We start from the raw sequence: 21,124 nt of genomic DNA, 5'->3' as shown, positions 1-21,124 counted from the left end.
TTCGCCTCTGCCTGTCAACATCTACCTTTCCTTCTTGCTGGAAGTATGCCTTCACACAGCCTGTACCTAAGAAGGGTGACCGCTCCAATCCCTCAAACTACCGTCCTATTGCTTTACTTTCTTGTCTATCTAAAGCTTTTGAATCAATCCTTAACCGTAAGATTCAAAAGCACCTTTCCACTTCTGACCATCTATATGATAGCAAGTATGTGTTCCGCAAGGTCCTTTCTACTGGTGATCTCCTAGCCTTCTTAACTCTTAGCCGTTTCGGTGAAACTTTTGCTATTGCGCTGGACATATCAAAAGCTTTTGATAGGGTCTGGCACAAATCTTTGCTTTCTAAACTACCCTCCTACGGTTTCTATCCTTCTCTCTGTACCTTTATCTCCAGTTTCCTTTCTGACCGTTCTATTTCTGCCGTGGTAGACGGTCACTGTTCTTCCCTAAATCTATTAACAGTGGTGTCCCACAGGGTTCTGTCCGATCTGGCACTATTTTTCTGTTGTTCATTGATGATCTTCTTTCCAAAACGAACTGTCCTATCCATTCCTACGCCGATGATTCCACTCTGCATTATTCAACTTCTTTTAATAGAAGACCCACCCTTCAGGAACTTAACGACTCAAGGCTGGAGGCTGCAGAACGCTTAGCCTCAGACCTTACTATTATTTCCGATTGGGGCAAGAAGAACCTGGTGTCCTTCAACGCCTCAAAACACAGTTTCTCCACCTATCCACTCGACACAATCTTCCAAACAACTATCCCCTATTCTTTGACAACACCCAGCTATCACCTTCCTCAACACTAAACATCCTCGGTCTATCCTTAACTCAAAATCTCAACTGGAAACTTCATATCTCATCTCTTACTAAATCAGCTTCCTCGAGGCTGGGCGTTCTGTACCGTCTCCGCCAGTTCTTCTCCCTGCACAGTTGCTGTCCATATACAGGGCCTTGTCCGCCCTCGTATGGAGTATGCATCTCATGTGGGGCTCCACTCACACAGCTCTTCTGGACAGAGTGGAGGCAAAGGCTCTTCGTCTCATCAGCTCTCCTCCTCATACTGATAGTCTTCTACCTCTTAAATTCCGCCGCAATGTTGCCTCTCTTTCTATCTTCTATCGATATTTCCACGCTGACTGCTCTTCTGAACTTGTTAACTGCATGCCTCCCCCCCTCCCGCGGCCCCGCTGCACTCGACTTTCTACTCATGCTCATCCCTATACTGTCCAAACCCCTTATGCAAGAGTTAACCAGCATCTTCACTCTTTCATCCCTCACGCTGGTAAACTCTGGAACAATCTTCCTTCATCTGTATTTCCTCCTGCCTACGACTTGAACTCTTTCAAGAGGAGGGTATCAGGACACCTCTCCTCCCGAAACTGACTTATCTTTCGGCCACCTCTTTGGATTCTTTTTAGGAGCAGCGAGTAGCGGGCTTTTTTTTTTATTAATGTTTACTTTTTTGTGCCCTTGAGCTGTCTCCTTTGCTGTAAAAAAAAAAAAAAAAAATGAAGTCGCAAAATTTTCCTAGTCATTATTTTTCTTCTCTTCTGTTTAAAGTTCAGTGCGAAACATCTTCCTTATACGTTGTCTTCGTCCTTGTCCTGACCGCGTACCATGAAAAGGGAAAAAGATAGTTAGAAAGAAAACGAGACAAAAGAACAGTAAAACAAAAATGAAGTAAGAGGTAGGAGAGGCGGAGATAAAAAAAAAAAATGTTCTAGGGGACGAAAGTAACAGACCCACGCAGAGAGAGAGAGAGAGAGAGAGAGAGAGATTTTTAAGCGCGTTGAGTTAGGAAGAGTGATTGAGTTGAGACTTGTGTTGATGGGATAAGAGGAGGAGGAGGAGGAGGAAGAAGAGAAGAAGGAAATGGAGGAGGAAGAAAACCGGGAGCGGAAGTATTGGGAGGAGGAGGAGGAGGAGGAGGAAAATTAAAACCGGAAGAAGGAGTAGGAATAAGGAAGGAGAAATAGAGAAGACGAATGGTATAAGAAGCACTTTAAAGAGGAGGAGGAAGAAGAAGAGAAGAAGGAAATGGAGGAGGAAGAAAACAGGGAGCGGAAGGAGGAGGAGGAGGAAGATTAAAACCGGGAGGAGAAGGAGGAATAAGGAAGGAGAAAAAGAGAAGATGAATGGTATAAGAAGCACTTTATAGAGGAGGAGGAGGAAGAGGAGGAGAAAAGGAAGATTAGGAACAGGGACGGCAGGAGCAAAAATATAAACTACAGAAAGAAATCATCACAACACAACACAACGCCAATAAAGAAGAATCCAACACACACAACACTCACCTTCAGACCCGCAGACCAACAAACTTATGAGTGAGTTTCCTGGTCGAATGAAGCTCACCCCTACACCAACACAAGACCAGTAAAGGATGATATAAACACACAACACCGATAACATAAGAACATAAGAAGAACATAGACCTACATAGGACAGCTCCAGATTCCCCCCCACTACCACCTGTCATTCTCGTCCATGTAGCTATCCAGTCTACTCTTAAAACAAGCTATCGTCCCTGCACTAACTATGTGATTGCTGAGTCTATTCCATTCCCCCACCACCCTATTACTAAACCAATGCTTGCCTATTTCCCTCCTGAATCTATACTTTTCTAAATTAAATCCATTACTACGTGTTCTATCCTGCTGGCTAATTCTCTAAGAACGACTAGAGCACACAGCACCCACTAAAAATAATAAGTATAACAATAATGAGTAAGGAATGAAGCTTGGGAACTTAATGTAGATGCTTTTGGAATCCGAAAACTGTAAATGTGCGTTCTTGTGTCACATTTCACCACGGCCTAAATTATCTAAACCTGGCGTGTTAAAAGTAGATTACAAACACAGCCTACAGCTTTAAGCCCAACCCCAATCACTCACTAGTCATGTTAAAATGGGCACTAGAAATCTTATCCCTTCCAGTCAACAGGCGATCATCTCTCACTGACGAATTGATTATGATTTTGTTATGATTCTGAAGAGGAGGAGGAGGAGGTGAAGGGAGACGAGAAGAAGGAGGAGAATGAGAAGAAGAGGGAAGAGTAGGCGAAAGATAGGGAGAAGATAAATGGTTCGATAAGAAGATGAATTACACGACGAAAAAGATAGATGAGAGTAAAGAGAGAAAAGCGAGAGAGAGAGAGAGGAGACTAAAAAAACAACAGGAAAAAACAGCGTGATGAAGAGAGATGACCCGCCTTAGAAATGGTATGTGACGAGGCCAGGATGGGAAAAGTTGTGCAGTGGTAGTGGTGATAGTGGTGGTGGTGGTGGTGGTGATGGTGGTAGTGGTGGTGGTGGTGGTGGTGATGGTGATGGTGGTGGGGAATGTTGGTGATAGAAGCGATGGTAGTAGTAGTGGTAGTATTAATGGTGATAGGTGTTGTGTTGGTAGTAGTAGTAGTAGTAGTAGTAGTAGTAGTAGTAGTAGACAAGACTCGCAGAAACACTGGCGGATAAGAAACAGCAGCCAAGAAGCAGTGTGGTCGCCTGGATGAGATGCAGGCTGTCCTTCTCCCTCCTGAGGTCAGCCTTGGTCTGCCTGAGAGGAACCAGGTCACCTGCACCCAAAACCACCCGCATTGCTGACCTGGACTTTGAGGCGACGGTGGTTGATAGCCGTATCAACCACAAGCTCTGTTAGCTAGAAAATAAAATGTTTAGTAAAGTTTGTAATATTAAATAAAGATGGTTGTCGGCCACAGTCATTGGCGGGGTGGGGCCAATGAATTGCTTTGTGAAAGGATATGAGAGAATATACCGCTCACAACGCAACTCTAATAGATGGAGGCCCGTAAAAAAAAGTAGTAGTAGTAGTAGTAGTAGAAGCGATGGTGGTGGTGAAGGTAGTGGTTTCGATAGTAATGGTGATGGTGATATTAGTTGTGGTAGTGATTGTGACTAGTGATGATAGTGATGATGGTAGTGGTGATGTGACAGAGAGAGAGAGAGAGAGATGCGAAGCATTTTTCCGTAAATCTCTCTCTCTCTCTCTCTCTCTCTTTCGTTATTGCGGTCGTGTCGGCGGCAATTGACCTGTATTCGTTTTTCTTTTGTTTTTAATCGTTTATTGTTTCGCTGTTTCGTTCCCCGCTTCGTTCATTCCATCCGAAGCTTCGCGCGCTAATAGGGGCGGAGGGGAACGGCCGAGTCGGGGAAAGCGGTCGAGAGAAAAAAAATAGGATACTGAAAAAAATAATAATGGAAAAGAATAATAATACAGCTAGTTTGTTTGTTTTTTCCTTTGTATCTTCACTTTTTTTTTTAAACTTATGCGTGTGAATGTATTTGCTTTTTTTCTTGAATGTGAGAATTTGACGTTTTATTTGAGTTAAGTTGAAGGAGGAGGAGGAGGAGGAGCAGGTAGAAAAAGAAAAAGAAGAAGAAGAAGAAGAACAAGTAGAAGAAGAACAAGTGAAAAAAAACAAAGATAATATTAAAAAAAATAAAGGACACTGTTTTAGCTTTTGACGTATTTTTGTTTGTTTACCTATCGATTCTCTCTCTCTCTCTCTCTCTCTCTCTCTCTCTCTCTCTCTCTCTCTCTCTCTCTCTCTCTCTCTCTCTCTCTCTCTCTCTCTCTCTCTCTCTCTCTCTCTTTAACATCTGGTCTTATTGGTCTTTCCGCCGGAGTTGGCAAAGCGGGGGATTATTTTCCTGAATGTGTGTGTGTGTGTGTGTGTGTGTGTGTGTGTGTGTGTGTGTGTGTGTGTGTGTGTGTGTACCTGAATCTTTTTTTTTGTTCGTGTAGTCTCCGTCTGTTTGTCTGTCTGCCTATCTATCTGTATGTTTGTGTTTGTCTGTCTGTCCATATGTCTATCTAGCTATCTGTCTCTCTGTATCTCTGTGTGTTTGTTAGTATTTGTATATATCTGTTGCTTGTCTGTCTGTCTGTCTATTCATCTACTTGTCTGTCTGTCTGTATGTATGTCTGTATGTCTGTCTTTTTCTTTTACTTTATTTTTTTTTTTTTTGTGTGTGTGTGTGTGTGTGTGTATCACGTAGACCTGTTGAACACTTACCTCCTCCTCCTCCTCCTCCTCCTCCTCGTCCTCTTTGTTTTAATATAATGCTCCAACTGATGCAATCGGTCGGCATTTGAGGAGGAGGAGGGAATGGAGGAAAAGGAGGAGGAGAAGGAGGAGGAGGACGTCTATTCTGGAGTATGACGTATTGTGGAGTTGTGCCGCCTGCTTCGTTTCCATCTCCTCTCACTCCCTCTCACTCCGAATGCTCCTTTCTCCACCACAGAAACTTTATGCTCTCTCTCTCTCTCTCTCTCTCTCTCTCTCTCTCTCTCATTCTCTTCTTTCTTCGGTCTCTCTATTCCCCCTTTTTTCTCCCTTTCTATTATCTTTTCCTTCTTTTCCTTTTCTGCGCCTTTTTCTGCTTTCCCCTTTTTGTTCCTTTCTGTTGTCTTTCTTTTTTTTTCTCCTGTTTCCCTTCTTTCCTTCAATGGCTTCCTATCTCCTTCCCTCAGTCTCTCCTTCCCTTTCTTCACTTTCTTTCCCACCTCCCTCTCTTCCTCTGACCATTCCTCCCTTTACCATCTTCCTTCTTCCTTCCTCTTCCTATACCCTCCCTTAATCCCTTCCTCAATCCCTCCTATTTTCACAACACTTCCCCTCTGTCCAAACTTTCCTTCCCATCCTTTTCACTCTCCACCGTCTTTACCTTCATATCTCTCACCCCACACACCTTTACCATGCCTTCCCCCTCTCCCTCCCTCCCTCACACTTCAACAAACTTATCTTCGTCTCTTCTTCTCCTTATCCCTCTTCCCTTTCTCCCTTTTTTTTCCTTTTTTCCCTTTCATTCTACCTACATCATCCTTTTTATTCTACCTTCCTCCTTTCTTCCTGTTCCTGCTTACTTCCCTGCTTTATTTTTTCTCTTTTCCTTCTCTCTCTTTCATTTCACCTATCTCGACCCCTCTTATCCTCCCTCTCTAAGCCCCCTCCCTTTTTCCTCCTCTTCCCATTCCTTCTCTTCCCTCGCTTTTCTCAAACACATCTCATCCACTCTCTCCTTAACTACCCATTCCCTCACTTCCTTTCTCCCCTCTTTCTCTTCCTCCACCTTCCTATCCTCCCCTTCTTTCACCCCCCCTCTCAAAGCTTTTCTTCCCCTCCTTTCTACCTCCCCTCGTTTTACCCCTCCCTCCATTCCCCTACTCCCCTATCCTCACATCCTCCTACCCTCCCCGTCTTTCATTTCCCTCCCCATCTCAACTCTTTTCTTGCTTCCCTCGTCTTTCCCTTCCTCCCTCCCCACTTCCGTAACCCTCCTACTCCCATACCTCCCATTTCCTCCACTTTTCTCCCTCCCCTTCTTACTTCAAACCTCATTCTCCTTCTTTCCCTCGTCCTTTCTTCCCTTCTTCCTTCCTTCTCTATCTTTTCACTCCTCCTCATCCCTTATTTCCCTCTTCTTTCACCCTCTTTCTTCCTTTCCCCCTTCTACCCTTTCTCCTTCAACCCTTCCTAATACCCCTCCCTCATCCTCCACCTCCCTCCCTCCGCATCTTCTTCCCCTCCCCTCTTAAACCCTTCCTACAACTCTCTTCTTCCTTCCCTCCTCGTCCTTCTCTCACTCCCTTCTACCTTTTCACTTTAAATCTTTTCTCCCCTCTTCTCTCCTTCCCTATCCCCTTCTTTCTCAACCCTATTCCTCCTTCCCTCTTCTTCCTTGCCTTCATCCTCCTACCTTTTCACCTCAAACCCTTACTACCTACCACCCTTCCTCCTCCTCCTCCTCCTCCTCCCGTCTGTCCGCAGCACCCGCCTCGGTGATCGCGGACAAAGTAATTGCACATAAATCCGCCTCAAACGGGCCTCCGCGCGCCGCAGACTCAGCAGGAGGAGGAGGAGGAGGAGGAGGAGGAGGAGGATTCGCGCAGTTTTAATTCCATGCTGATTCCTGATTCTTGTGTATATGTGCGTGTGTGTGTGTGTGTGTGAGAGAGAGAGAGAGAGAGAGAGAGAGAGAGAGAGAGAGTTTTAAGTTTAACCACCACCACCACCAACAACAACAACAACAAACATTAACAACCACCACCACCACTAACAACAACAACAACACAACCACCACCACCACCACCACCGTTTACCGCTTGAGTTTTGTGGTCATGGCTTGAAAGGGAAAACGAGAGGGGAAAAAGGGGAGGAGGGGAGTAAATAAAGAGAGGAGAAAGGGGGTGACCAGCCGTGTGTGTGTGTGTGTGTGTGTGTGTGTGTGTGTGTGTGTGTGTGCGGAACATGGGGAGGGATGGAAGGGGTGGCTGGCTGGCTGGCTGATTAACTGATTAACTAATTTCAGGTGAATGCAGGACGGAGTTGCCTCAGGAAAATTGAAAGGGGAGCGTTGAGGGAAAAAAAGGGAAATGACTGAATGACTGACTTGCTGACTGCGGGACTTGTGTGGAATAAGGGTGAAGAGATTTTGTTTAGAGTTTTAGAAAGAAAGAAAGGGGAGAACAAAGGATGGTGAAGGTAATTGAGTAATCTTGTGACTGACTGACTGACTTCATAACTGACTGACTGACTGACTTAATAACTGACTGACTGACTGACTTCATAACTGACTGACTGACTTTAACTGACTGACTGACTTCATAACTGACTGACTGACTTCATAACTGACTGACTGACTGACTTCATAACTGACTGACTGACTTCATAACTGACTGACTGACTTCATAACTGACTGACTGACTGACTTCATAACTGACTGACTGACTTCATAACTGACTGACTGACTGACTTCATAACTGACTGACTGACTTCATAACTGACTGACTGACTGACTTCATAACTGACTGACTGACTTAATAACTGACTGACTGACTTAATAACTGACTGACTGACTTAATAACTGACTGACTGACTTCATAACTGACTGACTGACTTAATAACTGACTGACTGACTTAATAACTGACTGACTGACTTCATAACTGACTGACTGACTTAATAACTGACTGACTGACTTCATAACTGACTGACTGACTTAATAACTGACTGACTGACTTCATAACTGACTGACTGACTGACTTCATAACTAACTGACTGACTTAATAACTGACTGACTGACTGACTTCATAACTAACTGACTGACTTAATAACTGACTGACTGACTTCATAACTGACTGACTGACTGACTTCATAACTAACTGACTGACTTAATAACTGACTGACTGCCTTCGTAACTAACTGACTGACTTAATAACTGACTGACTGACTTCATAACTGACTGACTTCATAACTGAGTGACTGACTTTATAACTGACTGACTGACTTCATAACTGACTGACTGACTTCATAACTGAGTGACTGACTTTATAACTGACTGACTGACTTCATAACTGAGTGACTGACTGACTGACTTCATAACTGACTGACTTCATAACTGAGTGACTGACTTTATAACTGACTGACTGACTTCATAACTGACTGACTGACTTCATAACTGAGTGACTGACTTTATAACTGACTGACTGACTTCATAACTGAGTGACTGACTGACTGACTTCATAACTGACTGACTTCATAACTGAGTGACTGACTTTATAACTGACTGACTGACTTCATAACTGAGTGACTGACTTAATAACTGACTGACTGACTTCATAACTGACTGACTTCATAACTGAGTGACTGACTTCATAACTGAGTGACTGACTTTATAACTGACTGACTGACTTTATAACTGACTGACTGACTTTATAACTGACTGACTGACTTCATAACTGAGTGACTGACTGACTGACTTCATAACTGACTGACTGACTTCATAACTGAGTGACTGACTTCATAACTGAGTGACTGACTTTATAACTGACTGACTGACTTAATAACTGACTGACGGATTTCATAACTGAGTGACTGACTGACTTAATAACTGACTGGCTGACTTCATAACTGACTGACTGACTTATACTTCATAACTGACTGACTGACTTAATAACTGACTGACGGATTTCATAACTGAGTGACTGACTGACTTAATAACTGACTGGCTGACTTCATAACTGACTGACTGACTTAATAACTGACTGACTGACTTAATAACTGACTGACTGACTTCATAACTGACTGACTGACTTCATAACTGACTGACTGACTTAATAACTGACTGACTGACTTAATAACTGACTGACTGACTTCATAACTGACTGACTGACTTCATAACTGACTGACTGACTTCATAACTGACTGACTGACTGACTTGCCGATTGGAGATATATGTGAATTTAGATAAGTTGAAGCAGTCATATTAATTTTGTAGTTATTAGAATACAAGAGAAGGGAAAGCATAGGTTGGTGAAAATAACTGTAATCATGTGGCCAACTGACTGACTGACTGACTGGCTAACTGGGTGACTTACTGACTGACTGAACGACTGGCAGACTGATTTATCAACTGGCTGAAAACAAACTGACTAACTAGATGACATACTGACTGACTGAACGACTGGCAGACTGATTGATCGACTGACTGGAAACAAACTGACTGACTGACTGGGTGACTTACTGAGTGACTGAACGACTGGCAGACTGATTGATCGACTGACTGGAAACAAACTGACTGACTGACTGGGTGACTTACTGAATGACTGAACGACCGACAGACTGATTGATTGACTGACTGGAAACAAACAAACTAACTGACTAACTGGGTGACTTACTGAGTGACTGAACGACTGGCGGACTGACTGATCAACTGACTGGAAACAAACAAACTAACTGACTAACTAGATGACTTACTGACTGACTGAACGACTGGCAGACTGACTGATTGACTGACTGGAAACAAAACAAAAGTTGGATTGGGGTTTAGTGGTCACAGGCAGGGCATGAATAGATAAAAAGTTGAACAATTTGTAGTTTAGGGGGAAAAAAAGTAAAGTCGAAAGAGACGAACCAGAAGTAAAAAAAAAAAAAAGAATATCAACACAGAAAAAGTAAACAAGAAAAAGAAAACAATCCCCAAGAAAAGGAACAGACGGAAAACAATACCAAGGGACTCTCCGAAGAATGAAGACGAAGAATCAAACCAAAAGAAAACAAAGAAAAAAATAATAAAGGCAAAAAATAAAAATAAAAAGTTAGTGGTATTTCTGGAGACAAGACGAAAGAAAATGATGAAAACGAGAGGAAAATGGGAAGGGAAAGGCTGTGGCTGTGAATATCTGAGAGAGAGAGAGAGAGAGAGAGAGAGAGAGAGAGAGAGAGAGAGGCGGTTGAGGGTAAAATGAATGAGAAAGAGAATGTGAGTATGGACTGAGGATAAGGAGGAAAGAGGAAAGGAGGTCAAGGGGGTGCAGAATAATGAGGAGGAGGAGGAGGAGGAGGAGGAGGAGGAAGAGGAAGAGGAGGAGGAGGGGAAATTAGGAGGTTAAGTCATGGAGTGTTTGTGGTGTTTGTTTCTAATTAGTCACAATCAAGGCTCGGAAAAAAAAAAAAAAACGTTGGGTATACACTCGTTGGAGGAGGAGGGGGAGGAGGAGGAGGAGATGGGGGAGATGGGAAGAGGAGGAGGGGGAGGAGGAGGAAAAGAGGAGAGGTTCATGAGAAATCTGCTTCACATGTTGACTCGCTGAATATAAGAAAACAGTTTGTAAACAGCCTGGCCGCCCCGCCCCGCCCCGCCCCGCCCAATTATTGTCTGCTGCCCCGCCCTTCATCGTCCTCCCCCCCCCCCCCCCAACAGTCTCTCCCTCTCCACCTCTCCCCCCCTTCACCATGGTCCCGCCTTCTCCCCGCCTCACCCATCCCCCACCACCTAATCCACTCCGCGCCTCTCTTCTCACCCCCTCCTTACCACCCCCACCATTCTCTCACTCCCCCTCCCCCTTCACCTCTCCACCACCATCGCCATTGCTGACTTCGCCCCCGCACCATCTTCACAAATACTCCCCCCCAAACTAATTTCCCCCACCTCCTCACTCCCCCTCCACCTCCACCTCCTCCACCTCCACCTCTCCACCATCATTGCTGACTCTGCTCACCCTCACCAATACTCATCCCCACCCCACTAATCCTCTCCCACCACCTCCCCAATGTTTCCCCTGCAGTATTCCACCTCCCCCCCTTACCCCCCCCTCCCCCCCCATTCCAGCCCGAGAGAAACAGACGAGTGGAATTTGGCGGAAACTGCGTGTGGAGGAAACATGGCGGCCCGGGCAGTGGATGAGTCGCATGAGTCGTCAGGTGGAGCTCAATATTCATTCAGTCATTCCATCAGCAGGCGGCGGTGGAGGGGGGGTAGGGGGGTGATGGTGGTGGTAGGGGTGGTGGTGGTGAGGAGGGGGGCAGGGGCTAGGGGGGAGCTGTCAATGTTAATATAGGTTGGGTTTGCCGCTTTCGTTTCTGCTTCTGCTGGTGGTGAAGAGGATATTAGGATCGAGGTTGTCGTTTTCGTTGTTTTTTTGTCGTCTTCGTTGTCGTTTTTGTCGTCGTCCTCGTGTAGGTCGTCGTCGTCGTTGTTATTTTTGTCGTCGTCATCGTTGTCATTTTCGTCGTCGTGGTCGTTGTCATCGTCTCACCTTCACCAGCGTCATCGTCGTCATTGTTGTCTCCAGGATCATTAACGTTGTCGTCCTCGTCGTTGTCGTTATCGTTGTCATCACCATCGTCGTCGTTGTCATCATCATCGTCGTCGTTGTCACCACCATCGTCGTCGTTGTCATTACCATCGTCGTCGTTGTCACCACCATCGTCGTCGTTGTCATTACCATCGTCGTCGTTGTCATCATCATCGTCGTCGTTGTCATCATCATCGTCGTCGTTGTCATCACCATCGTCGTCGTTGTCATTACCATCGTCGTCGTTGTCATCATCATCGTCGTCGTTGTCATCATCATCGTCGTCATTGTCATCATCATCGTCGTCGTTGTCATCATCATCGTCGTCGTTGTCATCACCATCGTCGTCGTTGTCATCACCATCGTCGTCGTTGTCATCATCATCGTCGTCGTTGTCATCATCATCGTCGTCGTTGTCATCACCATCGTCGTCGTTGTCATTACCATCGTCGTCGTTGTCATCATCATCGTCGTCGTTGTCATTACCATCGTCGTCGTTGTCATCATCATCGTCGTCGTTGTCATCACCATCGTCGTCGTTGTCATTACCATCGTCGTCGTTGTCATCACCATCGTCGTCGTTGTCATCACCATCGTCGTCGTTGTCATCACCATCATCGTTGTTGTCATCACCATCGTCGTCGTTGTCATCACCATCGTCGTCGTTGTCATTACCATCGTCGTCGTTGTCATCACCATCGTCGTCGTTGTCATCACCATCGTCGTCGTTGTCATTACCATCGTCGTCGTTGTCATCATCATCGTCGTCGCTGTCATCATCATCGTCGTCGTTGTCATCACCATCGTCGTCGTTGTCATCACCATCGTCGTCGTTGTCATCATCATCGTCGTCGTTGTCATCACCATCGTCGTCGTTGTCATCACCATCGTCGTCGTTGTCATCACCATCGTCGTCGTTGTCATCATCATCGTCGTCGTTGTCATCACCATCGTCGTCGTTGTCATCACCATCGTCGTCGTTGTCTTCATCATCATCGTCGTCGTTGTCATCACCATCGTCGTCGTTGTCATCATCATCATCATCGTCGTCGTTGTCATCACCATCGTCGTCGTTGTCATCATCATCGTCGTCGTTGTCATCATCATCGTCGTCGTTGTCATCACCATCGTCGTCGTTGTCATCACCATCGTCGTCGTTGTCATCACCATCGTCGTCGTTGTCATCACCATCGTCGTCGTTGTCATCATCATCGTCGTCGTTGTCATCATCATCGTCGTTGTCATCACCATCGTCGTCGTTGTCATCATCATCGTCGTCGTTGTCATCATCATCGTCGTCGTTGTCATCATCATCATCATCGTCGTCGTTGTCATCACCATCGTCGTCGTTGTCATCATCATCGTCGTCGTTGTCATCATCATCGTCGTCGTTGTCATCACCATCGTCGTCGTTGTCATCATCATCATCGTCGTTGTCATCGTCGTCGTTGTCATCACCATCGTCGTCGTTGTCATCATCATCGTCGTCGCTGTCATCATCATCGTCGTCGTTGTCATCATCATCGTCGTCGTTGTCATCACCATCGTCGTCGTTGTCATCATCATCGTCGTCGTTGTCATCATCATCGTCGTCGCTGTCATCATCATCGTCGTCGTTGTCATCATCATCGTCGTCGTTGTCATCACCATCGTCGTCGTTGTCATCATCATCGTCGTCGCTGTCATCATCATCGTCGTCGTTGTCATCACCATCGTCGTCGCTGTCATCATCATCGTCGTCGTTGTCATCATCATCGTCGTCGTTGTCATCACCATCGTCGTCGTTGTCATCATCATCGTCGTCGTTGTCATCACCATCGTCGTCGTTGTCATCACCATCGTCGTCGTTGTCATCACCATCGTCGTCGTTGTCATCATCATCGTCGTCGTTGTCATCATCATCGTCGTCGTTGTCATCACCATCGTCGTCGTTGTCATCACCATCGTCGTCGTTGTCATCACCATCGTCGTCGTTGTCATCACCATCGTCGTCGTTGTCATCACCATCGTCGTCGTTGTCATCACCATCGTCGTCGTTGTCATCACCATCGTCGTCGTTGTCATCACCATCGTCGTCGTTGTCATCATCATCGTCGTCGTTGTCATCATCATCATCGTTGTCATCATCATCATCGTCGTTGTCATCACCATCGTCGTCGTTGTCATCACCATCATCGTTGTCATCATCATCATCGTCGTCATCACCATCGTCGTCGTTGTCATCATCATCATCGTTGTCATCATCATCATCGTCGTTGTCATCACCATCGTCGTCGTTGTCATCATCATCATCGTTGTCATCATCATCATCGTCGTTGTCATCACCATCGTCGTCGTTGTCATCACCATCGTCGTCGTTGTCATCATCATCGTCGTCGTTGTCATCATCATCATCGTCGTTGTCATCATCATCGTCGTCGTTGTCATCATCATCATCGTCGTCGTTGTCATCATCATCGTCGTCGTTGTCATCACCATCGTCGTCGTTGTCATCATCGTCGTCGTTGTCATCATCATCGTCGTCGTTGTCATCATCATCGTCGTCGTCATCGTCATTTATGTTCTAGTCGTCGTCATCGGCGGCACGTCATCTCCGCCACGTCAGGTTGTTGTCGCCGCGGCCACGTTCGCCCACCACAATATTTACTAAAACTCGCAACGCCTCAGCCCCCTCCCGCCCTGCCCCTTCCCGTGCCCCATCCCCTCCGCCCACTCCCTTCCTTCCCCTGTCCCGCAGCGCCTCAAACTCCGTCGGTGGTCAGTGCCGGAGTCTATCCTGCGGGAGCTGCCGGCTCAGGCCACCGCAATATGCTTCACATCCCCTCACCCTTCCCCACCCCTCCCCTCGTCCCCATTCATCCCCACCCCTTCGTCCCTCCCCCTTTCATCCGCCCCTCTCGTCCCTTCCCTGCCCCTCCTCGCCCCGCCCCACTGAAGGCGTCCTAACAAGCTGGTGATTGAAAATTTCCACCGATTTGAGTCGCGGCACTGCAGACAGCCTGGCGTGGGGGGACGGGGGGGAAGGGGTGGATAAGGCGGGGGCAGGAGTGTGTGTGTTGATGTGGCCACCAATGGGTTTACGGGTGTTGTGTTGAGCTGTGTGCTGCGGCGTGAGGTGTTTGTTTTGTAGGCCGTGGTGTGCTTTGGTTCTGCAGTGTGTATTTGTTTTTGCTGTGCTATGTTGCTTTGGTGTGTTGTTCTGTAGGCTGTGGTGTTGTCTGCTGTAGTATTCGTGTTTTGTGAGTTTGATTTTGTTATGTTTAGTTTTGTTGTGTTTGCTGTGTGCTCTGATGTGTTGTTCTATGTGCTATGTCATCGTTTTTCTGTGTGTTTTTGCTGTGTCAAGGCTTATGGTGCGCTGTCGTGTGTAGTTCTGTAGGCTGCTGTGTGGTGTGCTGTGGTAGCTTTGTTGTGTGTTTTGTTTTTGCTGTGTTGTGTATGCTGTGTCCTGTGCTTCGGGGTGCTAACTTGTGTGTGTTGACTGTTGTGTTGTTTTGTAGAATGTGATGTGGCGTGGTGTTCTTGTTCTGTGTGTTGTTTTTGCTGTGTTGAGATTTACGATGTGTGCTGTGTGTTGTGCTGTGTCCTGTGCTTCGGGGTGCTAACTTGTGTGTTGACTGTTGTGTTGTTTTGTAGGATGTGGTGTGGCGTGGCATTCTTGTTCTGTGTGTTCTGTTTTTGCTGTGTTAGGATTTACGATGTGTGCTGTGTGTTGTGCTGTGCTGGAATGTGCTGGCAACTTGTATGATGAGTCTTGAATCTGACCTCTCTTTCGGCCACTCATCTCTACTTTCTCTTATAGGAGCAGTGATTAGCGAGTTCTTTTGTTTATTTATTTATTTTTGCCCTTGAGCTGCTTCCTTTACTGTAAAAACAATGGTGTTTGATTTGATGTGCTGTACTTACGCTGTGATGGTTTGTGGAGTGTGTAGAATTTTGTTTCCGTGACCACTGATAGATTTATATATATTATTTTATAGGTTTATTTATGTGTGGGAAGATGTGAGATGCGTGTGTGTGCTCTGTGTGTGTGTGCTGTGTAAGGGCTATGTGGTGGGTGATCTGTGTTTCTGACCGCCAGTAACATATTTGCGTGTGCTGTGCTGTGCTGTGTGCTGTGCTGTGAGGCGTTGCGGCTTCTGAGTCTGAATATTCAAATGGCACAGCCGCTGAAATACCTTGTGTTGGGTGAGGCAAAGTGATTATTCTATTAAGGTGTGTGTGTGTGTGTGTGTGTGTGTGTGTGTGTGTGTGTGTGCGCGCGCGCGTGTGTGTGTGTGTGTGTGTGTGTGTGTGTGTGTGTACCTGAGAGAGAGAGAGAGAAGAGACGCAGGGCCCTCCTCCTATGTTTTATTAATGTAACGTCAAATTATTTTACTGTCAAGTGAACGCATCAGGAGGCAGCCTAAGGGGTGAGGGGGGGTGAGGGGGGCTGTTGGGGGTGAGGGAAGGGGAAGCAGGGAGGATTGAGGTGGGGGTGTTGAGGGAGACTAGTTGGAGATGAGGAAGGGAGGTGTAAGGGGGATTGGTGTGGGTGAGGGGTGCTGGGTGGAGGTGAGGGGAGATAGGAGGGGTGAAGGGGGTGGTAAGAGGAGGATGGGTGTGCTGTTCCTTTTCCTTTTCCTTCCTTGTTTTTAAGTTTTCTGTTTCCCTCTAAAACTTTTCTTTCCTTCCATTCCTCTTCCATCGTCTTCCATCTTCTGTCCTTTCTTATTTCACTCCCCTCCCTCCCCGCCCATCTTCTCCCCTTCCCTTCATCTCCCATCTCCTACCATCCCTCCTCCCCCTCCTATCTTTCTTCCCCCTTCCTTCACCTCCCTCTCCTCCTCCATTCCCTTTCCATCGCCTCCCCTCCCCTTCATCTTCCATCTCCTACCATTCCTCCTCCCCCTCCTATCTTTCTTCCCCCTTCCTTCGCTTCCTCCTCTTTCTTTCATTCCCCTCCCATCATCTCTCCTCCCCTTCATCTCCCATCTCCTACCATTCCTCCTCCCCCTCCTATCTTTCTTCCCCCTTCCTTCACCTCTCTCTCCTGTTCTCTTCCATTCCCATTCCATCGTCTACCCTTCCCTCCATCTCCCATCTACCATTCCTCTTCCCCCTCCTATCTCTCTTCCCCCTTCCTTCGCCTTCCTCTCCTCTTCCATTCCTTTTCCATCGTCTTCCCTCTCCTTCATCTTCATCTTCATCTCTCTCGCCTCCCTCTAATTCTCCCACTCCTCTCATTCTCCTATTCTCCTCACATCGTTTTCCCCCTTCTTCATCTTCCATCTCCTTTCCTCCCTTCTACCCCCTCCTCCCACCCGCCCCTCTTTACCTCCCTCAAGTCCCAAAAATGTCGCGGTGTAGAAAATTAGGTCAAATTAGGTGAGTTTCCCTTATCAACCTGTGCTCCCCTCTAATCTGGCTCCTCTTCCTCTTCTTCCTCTTGCTCCCCTCGCTTCCCCTCACTCTTCTCTTTTCCTCCTTTTCCCTTCATACCGATTTATTTTCCTGCTTGACTCCTTTTCCTTCTCTTTTTCTTTCTTCTCATCTCATTATTTTCCTTCCCTCCTATTTTTCCCGTTTCCCTTCAGTTCATTTTCGTTTCCTTCTTTACTTCTCATTCTCTTACTTTTCCTTTTCCCGTCACTTTGTTTTCTTTTCCTTCTCTCTTCCTTCTTTCATTCCCATCGCTTCCGTCTCATTTTTCTTATCCCTTCGTCGTTCTGTTTTTCTTCTTTTTTATTTTGTTTCATTTGGCTTTTTCGTTTTCCTTCCCCTTAGAATTTAAACTTTTTCCTTTCATTTTTCTGTATTTTCTTCTCAATTTTCCTCTTCCTCTCAGCTTTTTTTTTTTTTTCTTCCTTTCTACCTCCTTTTCCATCCCTCCTCCTCCTCCTCCTCCTTCTCTTCTTCCTTCCACTCAGTATTATGTTTTTCCTTCTCTTTCTTTTTATTAATATTCTCTTCTTATTCTCCATTTTTTTCTCTTCTTCATTCATCCTTCCCTCTGTTCCCTCTTTTCTTTTATCTCTTTCCTCCCTTCTTCTCCTCTTTATCCTTTCTCTGTCCTCCCTTCCTTCCCTCTATTCCCTCTTCTTTTATCTCTTTCCTCCCTTCTTCTCCTCTTTATCCCTTCTCTGTCCTCCCTTCCTTCCCTCTATTCCCTCTTTTATCTCTTTCCTCCCTTCTTCTCCTCTTTATCCCTTCTTCTCTGTCCTTCCTTCTTTCCCTCACTTCCCTTTCCTTAATCTTATTCCTTCCTTCCTTCTTTATTCTTTCCTTCTGTTTCCCTTTTTTTTCCTATTTCATCCATTCCTTCCTTTCTTCCATTCTCGTTTCTTCTTCTCTCATCTCTTTCCTCTCTTCCTTCTTCCCTTCTTCCTCTCTTCCCTCCCTTCCTATTATTCTCTCCACGCTTCCTTTCCTCCTTTCTCTTCTCTCCCCTCTTTCCTCCCTCCTCTTTAATGTTTCCTCTTCCTCACCCCCATTATTCTTCCTTCCCTCCCATGTCTCACCTCGTTTCCTCTCCCTCCTTTCCTCTCCCTCGCCCTTTCCTCCTCCTCTTCTTCCTCCTCCTCCCTCCAGTGTCTCAATTGCCTGAAAAGAAGAGAGAAAATGGAGGGTAAGAGGAAATAAAGAAAGGTAATGGCAGATTGAAGGAAAATAGAGGAGGAGGAGGAGGAGGAAGAGGAGGAGGAGGAGGAGGAGGAGGAGGAGGAGGAGGAAAGATGGAGGGACAAATAAAGTGAATGAAATGAGAGCGTTGGAATGAGAGAGAGAGAGAGAGAGAGAGAGGTGTTGGATTAAAAATAGATATAAAAACAATTTTGAAAACACACACACACACACACACACACACACACACACACACACACACACACACACACACACACACATCTCAAAAACTTACACACATCTCTATCTTTTTAAATCTCTCTCTCTCTCTCTCTCTCTCTCTCTCTCTCTCTCTCTCTCTCTCTCTCTCTCTCTCTCTCTCTCTCTCTCTCTCTCTCTCTCTATCTATCTATCTATCTATTTATCTATCTATCTATCTGTGTGTGTGTGTGTGTGTGTGTGTGTGTGTGTGTGTGTGTGTCTGGATCGTATGCTAAAAGGCTTCTGGCTGGGTTTCACTGATAATTAAAATCACAGACAACTTAATCTACCTCATTTTTCTTTCTTTTCTATTTCTTAATTTATTCACCACTTTATCTTCCTCTCAGTCTCTTTTTTATTATTAATCTCTATACTCCTCTTGCTGTTTGTCTTTCTCTCCTTTGGTTTTGTCTGTCTATCCCGGTTTTTCTTTCTCTTTTCCTGTCTTTCTCTTTTCCTTTCCTTTATTTTCCTCTTTCTTACCCTTTGTTATCTATACACTATTTAACAGTCCTTCATTCTTTCACTGTTTTCTTTTTCTTCTCTCCATTTTTTACTTTTTTTCTTCCATGTATTTCCAGCATTCATTTTCTTTCCCTCTCTCTTTGGCGGCCTATCTATTATTTCTACCTATTTTTATTCATTCTTTCATTTGCTTTCTGTTTCTTTTTTACTCATTTTCGTTCTTTCCGTCTTCTCCTCTTTCTTGTTATTTCCTGTTTTTATTATCCATACTATATTATTTTTTTCTCTTTTTCTTGCCTTTTCTTTTTCTCTTCACCTTTTAACGTTATTTTATTTTTCCATATTTCCTTCCTTTTATCTTTTTCCTTATTTTTCTTTCCATTTTTCCTTTATTTTCTCATTCGTATCATTTTCTTTTTCTCTTTCTTGCGTTTTCTCGTTATTTTTGTCTCATTATTTGCTTTTCTTTGTCTCCGTTTTTCTCATTTTCTGTTAATTTTCTGTAATCTCTCTCTCTCTCTCTCTCTCTCTCTCTCTCTCTCTCTCTCTCTCTCTCTCTCTCTCTCTCTCTCTCTCTCTCTCTCTCTCTCTCTCTCTCTCTCTCTCTCTCTCTCATTTCTCTTATTTTCTTTCAGTTTAGCCTCTCACACTCCTCTCCCCCCACACTTCCCTCTTCCCTAAAATATTACAACCATCAGCGTTCTCCGGGAAGAGTCTGTCGAGAGGCTGCCCCGTGGAGAACCGCCCTGGGAGAAGGTATGCGGATATGCGGAGGGCACTCGCGGCATGGATCCTCTCTCCTTTTGTCGCTCCTCTCTGTAATGAAATGGATCTTATGGCGAAACCGGGATGTCTTTTCGATGCTCCATTCGCGTCCAGAGTCCATTCGCCGCTCCATCCTAGAACTGTTCTCTCTTTCTGCCGTTCGTGAGTCCTGCCTTTCTCTTCCTCCCTGCGTCTCTGTCAGGCTTTTCTCTTCCCCCTTCCCTCCTTCCTTCCTGCCTTTCTTTAGTTATTTCCTTCCCTCCTTCTTCCTGCAGTCCGTCAGTCCTTCCTTCCTTCCTTTCCCTCCCCCCCCCTTCCATCTTTCGTCAGTCCTCTCTTTCCTTCTCTCCCTTCCTTCCTTCCTTCCGTCCTTCTTTCCCTCCTCTTCTCCCTTTCGTTTGACCCTTTCTTTCCCTCCCTCCCTTCCCCCCTCCATCCATTAGTCCTTCTTTCCCTCCTCTTCTGCCTTTCGTTAGTTCATCCTTTCTCTCCCTTCCTATACGTGTCTGTCAGTGCTTCCTTTCTTTCCCTTCTACCCTTCTTCGTCTGTCCTCCCTTTCCTTCTCTTCCTACGTTTCTCCCTTCCTATCCTTTCTTCCCTTAGCCACCCTTTGTCAGCCCTTCCTTCTCTCCCTCTCGATGTCCCTGCCTGTCCCTCCCTCCCTCCTTCCCTTTCACTCCGCGACAGTCCTTTCTTTCCTTCCATCTCTTCGTCTCTCCCTCCCTCCCTCTCTTTCCCTCCCTCCCCTTCTTCCTTTCTCTCCCTCCTTCCCTCCATTCCACCCTCTGACAGTCCTCTCTTTCCCTTTCTCTCTCCCTCCCTCCCTCCTTCCCTTTCATTCCGACAGTCCTTTCTTTCCTTCCATCTCTTCGTCTCTCCCTCCCTCCCTCTCTTTCCCTCCCTCCCCTTCTTCCTTTCTCTCCCTCCTTCCCTCCATTCCACCCTCCGACAGTCCTTCCTCTCCCTACTCCCTCCCTCCCTCCCGTCCACCTGTCGCCCTGAAAGGTAAAATTTGGACTAATGACCCGCCACGGCAGTCAATTAGGTGATTAGAGAAGGTAATTAGACACGTTTTCCTTTATCCCCAATCTGACAGTAATGTGGGAGGGACTTTTGTATTTCGCGCCGCTCTCTCTCTCTCTCTCTCTCTCTCTCTCTCTCTCTCTCTCTCTCTCTCTCTCTCTCTCTCTCTCTCTCTCTCTCTCTCTCTCTCTCTCTCTCTCTCTCTCTCTCTCTCTCTCTCTCTCTCTCGTTATATCATTCTGTTAATTGTTTTCCATTCCTTCTTTCTTTCTTTTTTCTTTTGTTTCTCCTTTTCCTTAATTTTTCATTCTTTTCCTCTTTTTCCCTGCTTTTTTTTCCTTTCCTCGCTCCTTCTATTATAATTCTTTCCTTTATTTTCTTCTGTTTTTGGATTTCCTTCCCTTTTTCTTTTTT

At 45.8% G+C, this 21,124-nt stretch overlaps 1 protein-coding gene across 1 annotated transcript; it reads left to right on the top strand.

The window, feature by feature from the left end:
* Positions 1-20,550: 20,550 nt before the first annotated feature.
* LOC126980795 (uncharacterized) lies at positions 20,551-20,907 on the top strand (the record flags this gene model as incomplete). Its single annotated transcript, XM_050831079.1, has 2 exons — positions 20,551-20,604; positions 20,827-20,907. Coding segments are annotated over 2 exons (135 nt in total), but the record flags the coding sequence as incomplete, so codon positions are not given.
* Between the last annotated feature and the right edge of the window lie 217 nt (positions 20,908-21,124).

This window comes from Eriocheir sinensis, chromosome 45 (assembly GCF_024679095.1).
Source record: "Eriocheir sinensis breed Jianghai 21 chromosome 45, ASM2467909v1, whole genome shotgun sequence".
NCBI classification, from domain to species: Eukaryota; Metazoa; Arthropoda; class Malacostraca; order Decapoda; family Varunidae; genus Eriocheir; species Eriocheir sinensis.
The sequence above is the reverse complement of the archived record's forward strand: the minus strand, read 5'-3'. Positions and strand labels throughout refer to the sequence as shown.